General features: G+C 35.6%; 1 protein-coding gene across 2 annotated transcripts in view; it reads left to right on the forward strand.

The window, feature by feature from the left end:
* pcsk6 (proprotein convertase subtilisin/kexin type 6) overlaps positions 1 to 16,700 on the forward strand; it is a 101,496-nt gene that overhangs the window by 4,456 nt on the left and 80,340 nt on the right. For both annotated transcript variants that reach the window (XM_051901547.1, XM_051901546.1), the window contains exons 2-3: positions 2,516 to 2,620; positions 10,804 to 10,914. In XM_051901547.1, the coding sequence (XP_051757507.1) occupies positions 2,516 to 2,620; positions 10,804 to 10,914 (216 nt within the window). The remainder of the gene's footprint in view (positions 1 to 2,515; positions 2,621 to 10,803; positions 10,915 to 16,700) is intronic.

Genomic DNA, 16,700 nt, shown 5'->3' on the forward strand with positions numbered 1-16,700 from the left:
ATTTCATAGGCCTTAATAATAATAAAAAACAAAGATATGACATCTAAAGTATGTAAGGTAGTACAGCAGGATCTCTTTTATTTAATCCAAAAGGGTTTAATTATATTTTGCTACATGTATAGGTATTTAAAAGATTTTGAAGTGTCAGAAGGTCATTCGGTTTAACTGTCCAAAGGTCAATACAACAATTTCCTTTGTGATTAAAATATCTTAAAATGTAATAAATGTATATATTTTTCTATTCTGGCATGAATTTGTAACATCATATATCAACATAGTGCAAAATGGTATTAAAATTATGTGTAGAAGTCATTGCTTTGTTGTGAGAAAGAATGTCCGGAAAAATGAATTTCATTGATGTCATTCGGAGTAACCAATATAAAGGGATCATTTTGGATCAAGTCATGCGGTCAATATCATGTGACTGGATGTGACATCATTCAGACACCTGCAAAGGACCACATGGTTGTGAAGTAAAGTAATAACTCTCTCTTAACTATTTGAAAAATTCATGTTTTCACTTGCTCATACACATGTCCCGAAACATCAGGTCATTCGGTACAACCGCAATAAAACATGGAAAATGTTGTAATATTTTAAAAACTTGTACTAAATATAAAATGTTTGATTATCATTTTGCTAGCTAGCTAGATATAAGTTTGTTAGCATTGTTTGAAAATATCGTCATTCAGTATAACCAAAAGTGTCATTCGGTAAACCGAAATTTTGGTTAAACCGAATGACTTTTTTGGTGACAAATTTTGTCCATCTTGTGAAAAATGACAAAAGCAGTGTTAATTGATTATGAAAACCACATAATCTCATTGTTAACACTTAATAAAACTTCAGAATTAATTATATCTCCATTATGCTTTTTTTATACTTTTAGAAACCTTATTCGACATTGACCCTTGTATAACAAAACTGTATCTTTCTTTCTTCCATGATAAACAAGATTTTTTTGTAATATTTATGCATCTATTTTCCATACAATCACAGTTCATAATGACCTCAGCTGCACAAAGCACCATAAAGTAGTACACATATAACCTATAGAGGGTGTGCACGTGAAGTCACTGTCGACAGTTATGACTGCGGTTACGCCCACTGAGTGGCAAAAGACTGGGTGGCAGCATTGGTTTTCAGCGTGAATGCCGCGAAAAAAACACAAAACGCATCCAAAATGGGAAAGCGCTTTGCAACTGACTGTACAAACAGCTTTGACACAAAACCTGATGTATATTTTTACAGACTGCTGAAAGCTACAGAAAAAAGAAGCAAATAGGTCGCTGCAATTCACAGAAACAGCTGGACTCCAGGCAAAGAAACATGTTTTGCAGTTATCATTTTGTGTCAAAATGTTGGGTTTTGGCGTAAAATCATATTGTATTGTTATATATTATGTTGACAACTCATCAATTAAATATTTACCATCTTATATTCTGTATAATTGGGTGTTTTTAAATAAACACTGACAAAAACTATACAAGTTTTAGGGCTGGACGATATGACGAAATATATAACATTGATATAAGTGATCACTCCGATTTAGACCTACCTATATTGTATTTATATAAAGCATTCACAGGCCGATTTGCTTTATGTATTTCCCTGGCGTCGAAATCAGGCACATATAAATGTCAGGAAACACGATTCCTGGCTGCATGTCAATGTCCATGGATTAGGTTTCTTTGACATCATAAGGAACACTTTCGAGCCCAACCTTTAGTGTAATCGTTTGTTTTACTCGCGTTTTCGCAGTTTCCCCTATTAAATCCAGTCATGCAGCAGGTTCTTTTGCCACTCAGTCCAGCTGAGGGAGCGCGTTCTGGCGGGAAAGTGAAGTCTATGCATACCCTCTATTCTCTCTTCTTTATCCTTTGAAATGTTCCACCAGAGTTCTGAAATTCAAAAATGGCACCTTGGTGCATCATTCCAAGTACGATCTCATCATGGTACTTGTATAGGCAATCGCGATGTAACAGTTTAAATATGTTGGATATAGAATGATACGTTTAATTTTGAAATTTAAATGATTACATTTTTGTCTGTTCCCTGTGCTTTCAAAGCTATCAAATTATGGAAAATTACTCTCATTGACAAAACAACAGCAATGCATACAGGTTTGGAACAACATGAGAGTGAGTAAATACTGAACTATTCCTTTACCATTTGTCTCAGAAGTGCCAGTGTGTGATAGATGTGCTGAGGGCAGTAGGCATGTGCCAACTAGATTTCTCTTTCCATGGCACCACCCACTGTGTGCCATATGTCCGTTCTGCTGAGATTCTCTTTGTTTTTTTGTGAGGCTGGAATAGCAATCTATGTGCAAGAACTTTTTTTATACTGGAGTCTGTGCTGTATGTGTTAATATTGATTTCTTGTTTGTAAGCTAGCCCCTGCCTAGATGCAATTTCTGTCCACCAAAGCTGTCTGACAAAAGTTTATTTCATGCCTTTCTCAAATGTGTGACTGTCATTTCCCTTGCTGGTTTTCATGGTTGTTTGTTCTGTAGATCGGAGGACTGGAGCACCATTACCATTTCCATCACAGCAGGGTGGTACGCAGATCCACCTTTGCCACGAGGGGCGCTCACAGCTTCATTCACATGGACCCAAAGGTAAGCCTTCCCTCCTGTGGCCATAATCACCAAACACTCCACTGATGACAAGAATGACACTTCAAATGCTTGCAAGTTTATGAAAGCTATTGCAAAGTGATCCGCTAATAGACGCCTGCTTTCAAACGCTCCCGTGTGTATCTGTGTGAAGTGAAGAGCGTCAAATATGTCTATTTACAACATGTTTTTGAAGCGATGATCATTGTAGCCAATCACAGACATATCTGTTGAGCGTGTGAACATAATGGCCAATCAGAGGTGTTTAACAGCACTCAAAATGCTAGGGGGAAATGCTGGTATCGTCACATTTTTGAAACTTAGTACCAAAGTCGGTACTGTTGACATCACTACCGTTCAATAGTTTGGGGTCAATATGAATTTTTTTTTTTTTTTTTTTAAATAAATGTATACTTTTATTCAGCAAAAATGCATTAAATTAATCAAAAGTGACAGTAAAGACATTTATAATGTTACAAAAGATTTCCTTTCAAATAAATGCAATTCTTTTGAACTTTCTAAGAATCCTGAAAAAAAAAAAATGTATTACAGTTTCCACAAAAATATTAAGCAGCACAACTGTTTTCAAAATTGATAATAATCAGAAATATTTCTTGAACAGCAAATCAGCATATTAGAATGATTTCTGAAGGATCATGTGACACTGAAGACTGGAAATTCAGCTTTGATCACAGGAATGTTTATAATATTGTAAATAGTAATAAAATTAGTAATAGTAATAAAAATAGTAATATTTCGCAATATTACTATTTTTACAGTATTTTAATAAATAAATAAAGGTAGGGTGAGCATAACAGACTTCTTTTGAAGAAAAAGGAGAGTTTGCAGCTGCTGTCTTTATGAAAAGTCTCATTTAGTTGATCTAAATGGCCTCAAACAAACATATTGAATATATTTAAAAACTTGTATCCCATAAACTTTCCAATATTGGCCGTGTGCAGGCCATCTGACGCAAGAGCGGATGGAGTCTGTGCTGCTGAATCATAAACACCCCGGTGATGCCAGAGGGATCGTAGTTAAAATTTACAGCTAAATATGGCAGCAGTGGTGCATTTATAGTGCATTTAATTGTCCGCGTGTCCTGCAGTATGCTGTGTTGTTGTGAATTTGAAAACATTTATAACCTCAACTTTGATGTTATTATTTTCAGTATGGTGAGTTTCTGATGTGGCGTATGTGTCATCACAGCCAGAAGGAGCAATGTGCCTGCTGTGTCATAAGGGATGAAACAGATTAAAACTAAAGATGTTTAAATGAATACTTCAATACTCATCCACATTTTTACATTGGTCGACAATTCAGTTAATCTATTCTTAATTTTTAATTTTGGGGTTGGTTATGGTAACATATTTCTTTGTTATGGTGTCATTTTGGTGGTCTTATTCTGTTTCAACACTGAACAGGGTGACTTTCAGCCCGGGGTTGCAAAAGCACTCAATGCTCAATACTGCATAATTAAACAAAAGCACAGATGGACCCTCCTCCCTCCACTGTTTACAATGACCATAAAACTATAACTGACACTTATAGGGAAAAAGTAATTAAAAAAATTATTTAATAAAAAAATATATAACTATTTATTCAAAATTTAATGCTTGCACTGTAAAATAATCTCAAAAGAGTATGAATGTATGAACACAGCCATATTAAGCACAAAATATGAGAGTGACAACCATATTCTAGTGCTGTGTAAAAATTCACTGTAATCGTCCAAATACTTACGCTGCCGTCTCGTTGTTTAGAGGTAGGAGAGCCCCGGGATGTTTTCTTGATGCCCCTGCATTGAAGTTGTGCTGCTGCAGTTTTCCGTTTCATTCAGTCTCTGTTTAAAAAATTTCCACACTTTAGATCGGGCTCAATATTTTTGTAATAACGGCTGATTTTCAGCATGCCGGAGCTGCCATCATTGGGGATGGACATAAACAGCGTGATGAATCTACGCATTTAAAGTTTTGACAGTTTACAAGTTATATTATTCTCTATTGTTGTAGAATTGTTTTTGCATTTTTTTTTTTTTTTTTTTTTTTACAGTTCAAAGAGATAGTTCACCCAAAAATGTAAATTATCCCATGATTTAGTCACCCTCAAGCCATCTTAGGTGTATATGACTTTTTTCTTTCAGACAAACACAATCGGAGTTATATTAAAAATATCCTGGCTCTTCCAAGCTTGATAATGGGAGTGAATGGGGCTCAAGATTTTGAAGCCCAAAAAAGTCCATCCATCAATCATAAAAGTAATCCACACGGCTCCAGCGGGTTAATAAAGGCCTTCTGAAGCGAAGTGATGGGTTTTTGTAAGAAAAATATCCATATTTATAACTCTATAAACTATAATATCTGGCTTCCGGATGGCCATACACGAGTCTGGTTCCGGCGGAAGAGTGACCTCTGACTTATTGACAAATGCAGAAGTGCAAAGGATAGAAAAAAAAAAAAGGAAAAAAAAACTGGTTACGACTTAGAAGTCTAAAATGAGAATTTCAATATAAGAGAAGAGGAGCTTGAGTTTGTTGCCCAGCCCTATTTGTTTGAACCGCGAGAGGCTTCTAAACTTACGATACTCCTACGTCACGTCAGAGGTCGCTCTTTTAACGTAAATCGATGCATACAGCCGTCTGCTGGAAGCTAGTTATTATAGTTTATAAAGTTTTAAATATGGATATATTTTTCTTACAAAAACGCATCGCTTCGAAGCGAAGAAGGCCTTTATTAACCCCCTGGAGCCATATGGATTACTTTTATGATGGATGGATGTGCTTTTTTGGGCTTCAAAATCTCACGCCCCCTTCACTAATATGATCAAGCTTGGAAGAGCCAGGATATATATAATATAACTCCGATTGTGCTCGTCTGAAACAAGATAGTCATATACACCTAGTACGGCTTGAGGGTGAGTAAATCATGGGATACTTTTAATTTTTGGGTGAACTAAACCTTTAAATACTATTGTCTTCAACTGTAAATAATGCGTCAGTTGGTTGAATTCACATTATTCTTGCAACTGCAAGACTGCAAAATCCTAAAATCCTGAAGGGACTGGTTAATGCACCATCAAAATTAAACAGAAAATTGTTCAGTTTTACATTATGGTAATAAAACTTTCAAAACTATAATAACCTGTCTTAAGGGGTGTAGCAACCATTATATGGGGGGACATGTTTTAGAAAATAATTATGTTTTAAGACTTTGGTTTTGCTTGGCAACTGTACAAATGAAAGAATTGTAGTTGGGGACATACTGCCTGGCCAAAAAAAAGTCGCTGTTTGGATTTTAATAGGCAAATACTTACGAATCTATGAATGGATCATTATTACAGTGATGATTATATTTCAAGCATGTTATATGTTTGGCAACAGTTCTTCTAACCCTTATTGATGGAGTGTGTATCTTTTCATTTCTTAAACAGCCATGGCCATATTCCAGGATGACAATGTCAAGATTCATCAGGCTCAAATTGTGAAAGAATGGTTCAGAGAGCATGAAGAATCATTTTCACACATGAATTGGCACCTCGGAGTCCAGACCTTAAATTCATTGAAAGTCTTTGGGTTGTGCTGGAGTAGACTTTACAGAGTGCTCACCTCTTGCATTGTCAATACAAGATCTTGACTAAAAATTGATGCATCTCTTGATGGAAATAACATCACAACATTTATTTCCATCGAGAGGTGCATCATTTTTTGGTCAAGATCTTGTATTGACAATGCACGAGGTGAGCACTCTGTAAAGTCTACTCCAGCACAACCCAAAAACTTACATTGAAGTTAAGGTCAGTGCCTTTTTAATGTGTGCAAATGATTCTTCATGCTCCTTCCCAACAATTCTTTCACAATTTGAGCCTGATGAATCTTGACATTGTCATCCTGGAATATGGTCATGATGTGTCTTCCTACATGGTTTAAGAAATGAAAAGCTACACACTCCATCAATTAGGGTTAAAAAAGAACTAAACATATAACATGCTAGAAAAATAATAATCACTGTAATAATGATACATCCATAGACTCTTAAGTATTTGCACCTTTTTTTTTTTGGCCGGGCAGTGAATAAAAACAATTTTAAGATCAAGCTAAGCCTCTTTGAGGTGGTTGTGTTGTGCACAAGTGCTACAATCCTACTACATCTAGTGCCTATTTACCATTGTTTGCTTCTCAGCAAATCAGGTAGGAGTACCGGGACTACTGTTGAATATTAATTATATGACTACATAATGAATATTCATGAGCCAAGCTGTTAAGTTCTGTTACAATTGTGTCCCTCCTACTTTCAGATGGTTCCTCTGCTCCAACATTCAGCTTCTCCGACTTACACATTAAATCATTTCAGTCCCGGACGCATTAATATGACGAGCAGCCGTGTTTGCCCAAGACTTCATTTGACAGAGCAGCCAGGCATTCAAAGTCAAGCTGTTTGCAGGATTTGGAAGCCGGCCCTCTCCTGCTAAGATTATCTCCTCCCGACAGCCGGCATCTCGGGAGTAATAAAACAGTCCAGGTCTATTGGAGGGCATCTGACGGAGGTCCTCTGATCATATCCTGCCCCGGGCCATGTGTACAAATGGTGCGGCGTGGCAAATGCCCAATAACCCATTTCATCAGTGTCAGGCCACAGGCAGAGGCCATGCGAGGCGGCGCGAAATGTTTTGTAACCTCAAGCAAAGAGCTGTCAAGCTGAAAAGAACAGGGAAAAAAAAACCCAGCTCTTCCAATAGATGTGTTGTTGTCCTCATAAAAGGGCACTGACACTGAAATGAAATTTAATCTTTCATATCAACATGCAGTGTTCAATCTGCTGTTGTTGCATTGTGATAAAAGACATCATTGTTCAGTAATTAATTACACTACTGTTTAAAAGATTTTTTGGTAACACTTTACAATAAGGTTCATTAGTTAACATTAGTTAACTAAATTAGTTAACATGAACTAATAATGAACTGCACGTCTACAGCATTTATTAATCTCAACATTTAGTAATACATTATTAAACAAACAATGAACTGCTGTATTTTTATTAACTAAATTAAAGATTAACAAATACAGCAACAAATGTATTGCTCATGGTTAGTTCATGTTAGTTAATACATTAACTAATGCTAACAAATTAACCTTACTGTAAAGTGTTACTGATTTTTTTTTTTTTTTTTTAAGAAATTAATCATTTTATTCAGCACGGATGCATTAAATTGATCAAAAGTGACCATGAAGACATTTTATAAATACATGCTGTTATTTTGAACGTTTCCACTAAAATATGAAGCAGCACAACTGTTTTCAACATTGATAATAATCAGAAATGTTTTTTGTAATGATGCTGAAAATTCAGCTTTGATCACAGGAATAAATTACATTTTAAAGTATATTCACATTTTATTTTAAATTATAATAATATTTTTACAGTATTACTGTTTATACTGTATTTTTTGATCAAATAAATGCAGCCTCTGTGAGCATGAGGCTTCTTTCAAAAACAAAGCAAAAAACATTTATAGTATCAATAATAGTAAACAATTTTTTAGTCAAGTAATATAGTTCATCAGCCTAAAGATCATATTATGGACTTGGTGTATTAAAGGGTTAGTTCATCCAAAAATGAAATTTCTGTCATTGATTACTCACCCTCTTTGTTCCACGTCTGTAAGACCTTCGTTCATCTTCTGAACACAAATTAAGGTGAAATCCAAGAGTTTTTTTTTTAATCTCCAATAGAAAGCAATGAAATTACCAGAAAAGTACTAAAGACATTGTTAATATAGTCAACATGACTACAGTGGTTCAACTTTAATGTTATGAAGCGACGAGAATACTTTTTGTGCGCAAAAACAAAACAAAAATAACAACTTTATTCAACAATTTTTCCTCTTCCCTGTCAGTCTCCTATGCAGTTGACGCAATAAACGCAGTGCAGCGCTTCCATGTTTTGCTCTTTACTACTTTCTATTCTCTCTTTACGCTCTCTATTCTTTACTACTTCTCTGGACCTTGAATGTGGTAATTTCATTGCTATCTATTGGAGAAAAAAAAAAATCAAAAATATCTTTAATTGGTGTTCTGAAGATGAACAAAGGTCTTGCGGGTTTGGAACGACATGAGGGTGAGTAATTAATGACAGAATTTTAATTTTTGGATGAACTAACCCTTTAATGTAGAATGTGCAGGTGTTTATCAGCTTCAAATCATCCAATTGAACTATCCAAGTTTATAATACGGTGTATGCTACAGTACACCACTACAAATCAAGTGAACTGCATAGTTAATTTTCTTGGTACTTAGTACATGAGCTGCTGATTTGCTGCCACTCAGTGTGACACGCTGTACTTCATCTAAAGTATTTTAAACTCTAACTCTACATGCAGTTTTCATGACATGTTTATTGAGGCACCACTTATTTTTTTTTTATGTGTCTAATAGCTTATTATACTATATATACTAACTATACTGTAAGTTTATAACTGATTTAATTGAATCATTGAGTGAGTCAGATGATTCAAACCAAGTCTTATTAGCTATTCCATTAAAAAGAACCGGCTCATAAAAGTAATTTGTTCATAAATTGCCAGATTCAACAATGGTCAGCTACAATTGTCATGCTGTATGTTTATTGTGGTGTTTAAGACGAGTTGTCTTTGTTATCTTTGTACTTTTTACAGCACCCAGCCTTTCTCTCTCATGACATTCAATTCAGCCTCCAAACAACTTGCTGGAGATTCATTAGTGGTTCAGGAGTTTGATCCAAACATTCAAGAATTATTAATAGAGCCACACATCATGAAAATCATTTGGTTCTGTTTAATTGTTTGTTTATTTAATAGAACCCATTTTTAATAAGAACAGGTTCTTGATTCCCAACCCATGCATTTATAGCATTGGGACTGTAACAGAGAAATACATAATTATTGCAATATGTGATTTTCTTTGCATTTTCCCTCTGGACCTCTTTAATGAAGGCAAAAAAGCGTAGTGCGCTAGTGATTCTGAAGTTAAGCTCTTTTGAGGGGAACCACAAATTCGGGCATTGCTGCAAGACAAATAAATCTGCGGGCATGGCTGGGTGACTTTTCTAATTAGAAGTCCACATCCCTTTATTTACAGCAGACGACACGTTTAACTGGAAGGATACAGAGATCTAGATAGATCTGAATGTGTTTGGTGCTGCTCTAATCGATATGGAAAGCACAAGAGCACATTCGTCCTTGCCTTTGGTCATTTTTAGACTACAACGCACTCTAATTTATTGTTGGATTTATATTTAATATTCAAGGTAAAACATGATTCCACTAACCAAATATAATAATCATAAGTGAATTCTAAAATGGCAGCATTACTATTACTGTTGCTATTACTTATTTAGGGAGAGTAATGTGAGCAAACTCCAATAAGTATTCAACACACTATACTGTTCAAAAGTTTGGGGTTTTAAAATTAGATTAATATTTTTATTTATGCATTACACTTATCAAAAGTGACTTTTATATTGTTACAAGAAAACCTATTTCAAATAAATGATGTTCTTTTGAACTTTCTATTCATCAAATAATCCTGAAAAAAAAAAAAAAAAATGTATCACGGTTTCCACAAAAATATGAAGCAGCACAACTTGTTTTCAACATTGATAATAATCAGAAATGTTTCATGAGCAGCAAATCAACATATTAGAATGATTTCTGAAGGATCATGGAGTAATGATGCTGAAAATTCAGCTTTGATCACAGGAATAGACTACATTTGAAAGTTTATTAAAATAGAAAACAGCTATTTCAAAAACATTTTAAAAATCTTACCGTTCTCAGACTTTTAAACAGTAGTGTATATGGCATTAATGATTTCTTTACTCATGTGTGCCATTACTTTTTTTTTTTTTTTTTTGTCTTGTGTATAATAAAACTGGTGAAAATAGTCTCTTCGACTTATATGGGTATGCATATATTTTGGATGCTCTGACTATATTTCTTCTTCAGGCTGGATTCAGGAAAGCACATTTCGGAGTACTACATTCCCATTTGTTTCTACTCAAAATGCAATGACTTCATAAGCCTCACGTAATGGAAAAGCTAGAGCGTGACTAAATACAGGCCGCGCGTTTCACAGACATGTTTATGTGCATGAAGGTGAGCCTAAACTGTTTAGTCTTTGATGTGAGTCAATGTAACCCGGGCTTTTTCTGCAGGTTGATTGGGCGCAGCAGCAGGTGGTGAAGTCACGAGTGAAACGCCATACCAGGAGTGACCTGAGCTACATCCACTTCAACGATCCCAAATGGTCCAACATGTGGTACATTGTTAGTAGATATTTCACACATTCAGTCCTGTATTTCATATCTACGCTATCTTTACTTTTTGACCCTTTTTTTCCCTAATGAAGTGATTTAGCAAATGAATCGCTGCCTCATTTCCAGTGACTCCTGGAGAAAAGGGCCACTGATTTGCGCTTCATTAAACAGGCTCGTTTGTGAAGCTCCTGTTGTTTTATTTGTTTTATAGCAGGACTGTTTCCGCTGCCCTGGCCTCATAAAAACCGAACTGTGTGAAAGTAGTGATTGTGTGTGCTAGTTTGTTTCTCTAACAAGCTTGATGCTATGAATTACAAATGAATTCATACTGTAGGTTTAGTGATGTTGAGAGGAAATGAACACAATCACTCTAACACTGGCAGCATCAGTCAGGGCAAATTTCAGTCATAAGCATCATTTTACAATCCCTGGTTCCCTTGACAAAAAGCTGATCGAATTTTTCCATTGGGTTTTAGATTATTGCAGAAAATAAGCTCCATGACCAACAGAAGTTTATGATTCTTACTTGTTTTGTCTATCATGAAAAAATGAACACAACTTTATGAATTTCAATGCCTAAATACAATCGGCAGAAGTGAAAAGCTAAATCTAGGCTATAAATGAACTATACCACAGTCGCATGATTTTAATGTCACCACCATTAATCTTCCAACAACTCTTTCAGTCTTTATTTAAAAAACATGTTCCCTGATAAGGATCCACTGTGCTGTCACTGTGATATTTTTTATTAATCTGATTGCATTATTATGTTGAGAAAATTATGTTTGTTTCTATATATCTTTTGGAAAACATAGTCGCAATCAAAATTATTCAACCAGCTTAACCTGCAAGACATTTTGCTGCTGAGAACAAAATTTTATGAAAACAATTCATCAAAGGCATCAGTAAACTATTATACAAAGTTTTTTAAAACACATTTGAGTGATTCTGAGAGTGTAAAGTTGATGAATAATGAAAAAGATCGAACTAGCTCTAAACATATTATTCAACCCCCAAAAGTCAAATTTTGTGCAAAATCTTTTATTCTTTATAACCTCCAATAAACGCTGCCTGTAAGTGCTTAGCAGCTTCTGTCACCTCTCTACTGCAGTCTTGGCCCATTCCTCGCTTGAAAAAGCTTCTAGATCACTGATAGTCTTTGGTTTCCATGTTACCACTGCTTTCTACAAATTCCACCAAATATTTTCAATGAGATTTCAATCTGAAGACTCAAGAACATTCATGACTGATCCCTGAACCAAGCTTTAGTAGATTTGGATGTATACTTTGGGACGACAGGAAAGTCCGTTGATCATCAAGTTTCAGTCTCTGCACCGAAGGCATCACCATCTTTGCCAAAATGGCTTGATACTTCAAAGAATTCATGATGTCCTTCTTACAGTCTTTCATACTGCAACAGCAAAGAACCCCAAAACAAGACTGGACCACCTCCATGTTTGACCATGAAGATGATGTTCTTCTGCTCATAAGCTTTGCCTTTTTTTGCACCAGACGTAACGCTGATCCTGGGGTCCAAAAAGTTCCAGTTTGGTCACATCCCTCCATAAAACATTCTTCCACAACTCCACAGGTATATCTAAATGAATTTTAGCATATTCAAGTTAGCCTTTTATGTTCTTCTTGGTCAAGAGTGGCATTCGGCAAAGCTTATGAGCAGAAGGACACCATCTTCATGGTCAAACATGGAGGTGCTCCAGTCTTCTTATTGAGGTTCTTTGCCAGTGCAGGAAGTAGAAATCTTGACTGTATGAAGGACATCATGAATTCTTTGAAGTATCAAGCCATTTTGGCAAAGATGGTGATGCCTTCGGTGCAGAGACTGAAGCTTGATGATCAATGGACTTTCCTGTCGTCCCAAAGTATACATCCAAATCTACTAAAGCTTGGTTCAGGGATCAGTCGTGAATGTTCTTGAGTCTTCAGACTGAAATCTCATTAAAATTTTGGTGGAATTTGTAGAAAGCAGTGGTAACATGGAAACCAAAGACTATCAGTGATCAGGAAGCTTTTTCAAGCGAGGAATGGGCCAAGATTGCAGCAGAGAGGTGACAAGCTTCTAAACACTTACAGGTAACGTTTATTGGAGGTTATAAAGAATAAAAGATTCTGCACAAAATTTGACTTTTGGGGGTTGAATAATGTTTAGAGCCAGTTTGATCTTTTTTAGTACTCTACAGAACTTTATAGAGTACAGACAATATAAAAAGTTGCTTGAGAAGTCAATATTTTGTTTGTTTTATTTCCCTGTCAATGTGTCTGTCACTGACCTATAGTTTACAGCAACACCATGAATTCTTCATTTTTCTGTTGCTTGCCTTTTTTCTGTCCCGTTTACTCTTTGTAAATTTGGTTTACTGAGATCAAACAGGTAAAAAAAAAATCTCTGAATCAGTTCTTTTTCAGTGAATCGATTCAAACTTCAATGATTCAAAGTCAAATAGACCCCTTTTTTCAGTTAGTAAACATTGTGATGTTTTTGTGTGGAAGCGGACCTTAGGTAGGGGCAGAAAGATTCCCCTGACCACTTCACTAACGCTAGCTAGCAAATTTGAATTACATTTTAACAATGACTAAAGAAAATGTTATCTGAATATGTAAGGTCACTCACTGTCCGGGAGCGCGATTTGTTATTTGAAAAGGTTAACTATAATCAGGCACGTGCACACATAGACATAAAAGGGGGCTTAAGCCCCTGCCCTTTTTCCTCCTTGAGAGAAAGTGTTATTGAAAATTATGAATGAATATATATTCCTGTTTGCGCACAGCTTCCCTGTCAAACAAATATATTTACTGAATAAAAAATAGAAAAAAAACTGTATATCAGGTCAGCTTTGTCGAGTTCAGATGCCCTCCCTCCCGCACGCGCGCCCCGTCCCACCTCGTGTTTGCTGCTGGCTGAAAACCTGTGACAACTATGTCGAGGAAAAGACAACAGCTGTCTGGCGATGAGAAGCTAAAAATAAAAAAGTCCTAGATGAATCCCGTGCATTTCTTTCAGGTAGCCTATGTATGTTAACAAACGTGAAATTTTTGCCTATTTAAGAGTGAGATTATTTATACGTTTAACGCCGTGTTAATAATTTGACCACTATCAACGCATCTGCCTGATTTGATAGGCGTCATATTATAATTTCAATTATTTTAATGTGCATTCATTGCGTTTTGAACCCTGGTAAAGTTATCTGTAGGTCTGTCTATACCGGAAGTGGAGCATTCCACAGACGCGAATCCATGAACTGCATTATTAGAACGTTTTCTAAGCATGCACGATTTATTAAAACCATTAAAAAATCATAATACAGCATTGCATAATGCTATCATTCTTAAACCTACGCTTACAAAGGAGAATACATAAATAAAAGTGTAAACCCTCGCTCTGAGTGTGCATGTTTTTATGTCCACATATTCTTGTTGAATACGTGGCTGTAGCATTTCTATCAAAAAGAAGTGGACGAATATTATTATTACTGTATTATTTTACTAATATTATATTTTTAATAATGCTGGTTGGCCAAAAACAAGGATTTGATCGTGCTGTGTAACAACAACAATCACCAGGCTTTTGGCGCCCTCTGCAGGCATTTTTTTTTTATAATATATATTATGTAGGCCTACTTGTCACATTTCAGGGGAATAGACTCTTGATGTGTTTAAATATGCAGATTAGCTTGTTTTGGTTCATTTAGAAGAAATCTACAGATGCAAACAGACGGAGGGTAGTAGGTTTAAAACAAACACCATCTAACTGTATACTTCTTTCCATTAGAGTAAAAGAAGACATGGAAGCAAAAATAGACCAAAATCTTAAAATTGTCCACAACATGAAAGAAGTATTCCAATAACACCAAAAGAATTAAAACGATTTATTGATTTGTGCAAAATAAACAAATTATTAAACTATGTCCCTCTCCTTTTATTCTAAATATATAGCTGCTTGAAAATAGTAAACATGCACATTGTGGCATTTCCTTTGCTCTTGTGATAAACCTAGTGAATACTAAAGAAGATCATGGTCTCTGTGTGAACTGATTATTTTGTAGAAATCTGAACAATTGCGTGAGTGTAAGAGAATTAAAATAAATTGGTAAGGAAGTCAGAGTTGTGTTAATATATTAACCGGTCCGTTTTATTATTTTTTTAAAAATAAATAATTATGAGAAGTGCCCTTTTTTCCACTTGAGCCCCTGCCCCCCAAAATGTCTGTGCACGTCCCTGACTATAATGGACAGAACCAGATTGACTGACCCGTACACGCTCACTCAATGGATGGACGATCTGACAGGATTAACTCCACTGCCCTTGTGGAAACTGCAGAAAGGGAGACAATACAAACAGTTTCCTTTGTTTAGTCTCTGGTCGTTAGGTAGCAGTTACCTAACGACTAGTACGGCTAACAAAGTTAGCTAACTTATGCGCTAAAAACGTTAGCGTTACATGAGAAATCACTTAACTTGTTACCCAATTTGCCTCCAGTTTTCCCTTTGTTTTGCCTTTGCTAACGCCGTGATGTAATTGTGACGTCGGCACAAAAAGGTTATTTTGGAAATTGTATCTATGATGATTGTGTAACCAGCATTGTTGGAGAAAATTACTTTTAAAAGTAGTGCATTGCAATATTGTGTTACTCCCCAAAAAAGTAACTAATTGCGTAAACTAATTTATGGGAAGTAATGCGTTACACTACTTTTTCTTTACTTTTTCTCACCTGTGCTGACTTTTCAGCTGTTCAGCCATTCTGGATTGAAGAAGAGTAGGATGCAGGAGAAGAAAGTTTAACAAACTTAAAATAAAATAAAATAAAATAAAAAAAGAAAAGAAAAGAAAAGAAAAGAAAAGAAAAGAAAGTCAATAAAAGGGAAAAAAAGTAACTTGCGTTACTTATTTGAAAAAGTAACTCAGATATTTTGTTGTAAATTTAAAAGTAATGCGTTACTTTACTAGTTACTTGGAAAAAGTAATCTGATTACGTAACTCAAGTTACTTGTAATGTGTTACCCTCAACACTGGTAACCAACATGGCGGTTAAATGGATAATGAAAAAGAAAGCAGAAGCAGAACAGTCTGTTTTCTGAATGTAAACCTTTTCTCTCTGAATCTGTGCTTTCTATGGCAAAAGATGCTTTCTTTGGCTAATAGGACACACACACAGACACACACACACACACACACACACACACACACACACACACACACACACACACACACACACACACACACACACACACACACACACACACATACATACATTTCCAGGGTAAAGTTCATGAATTATATCCTACTTCACTCTATAATAAGTTTTTGTTTGCACTGTACTCCTGCTCTTATTTCAACAAGTTTCTCATTGAGTAGTGATTGAAGAATGGCCTTGAGTCTTGAGAAATGTCTATTCGTTGGCATCTCATTTTTTTCCCCTTCCGAAAAGTGTCTTTGAAGGACTTCAGACCTTGTTCGTGTTATTGAAGTGTCTTTGCAAATCATTTTGTTCTCCATATATCAGTATCAAACACTACACGATTAATGGTTAATCCATTAGAGCTGATACTTTCAGACGTTATTAAAGCATATTCTGCTTATTTGCATTCGCATGATTAATATTGCAGCACAAAGGTATCTGAGACTGTTTTCAATCCTTCCTCAGATGTTGACTTCACACTGGGACGTCTTTGTTGATCGTGTCCTCAAAGACTGCGTTGAAAAGAATCATAAATGAGACCCTCAAGGACACGCAAACCTCTGCCGCTGAATAAACATGAATCGTCCCGTTTAATTTACAG

This window comes from Ctenopharyngodon idella, chromosome 7 (genome assembly GCF_019924925.1).
Source record: "Ctenopharyngodon idella isolate HZGC_01 chromosome 7, HZGC01, whole genome shotgun sequence".
Lineage (NCBI taxonomy): Eukaryota > Metazoa > Chordata > Actinopteri > Cypriniformes > Xenocyprididae > Ctenopharyngodon > Ctenopharyngodon idella.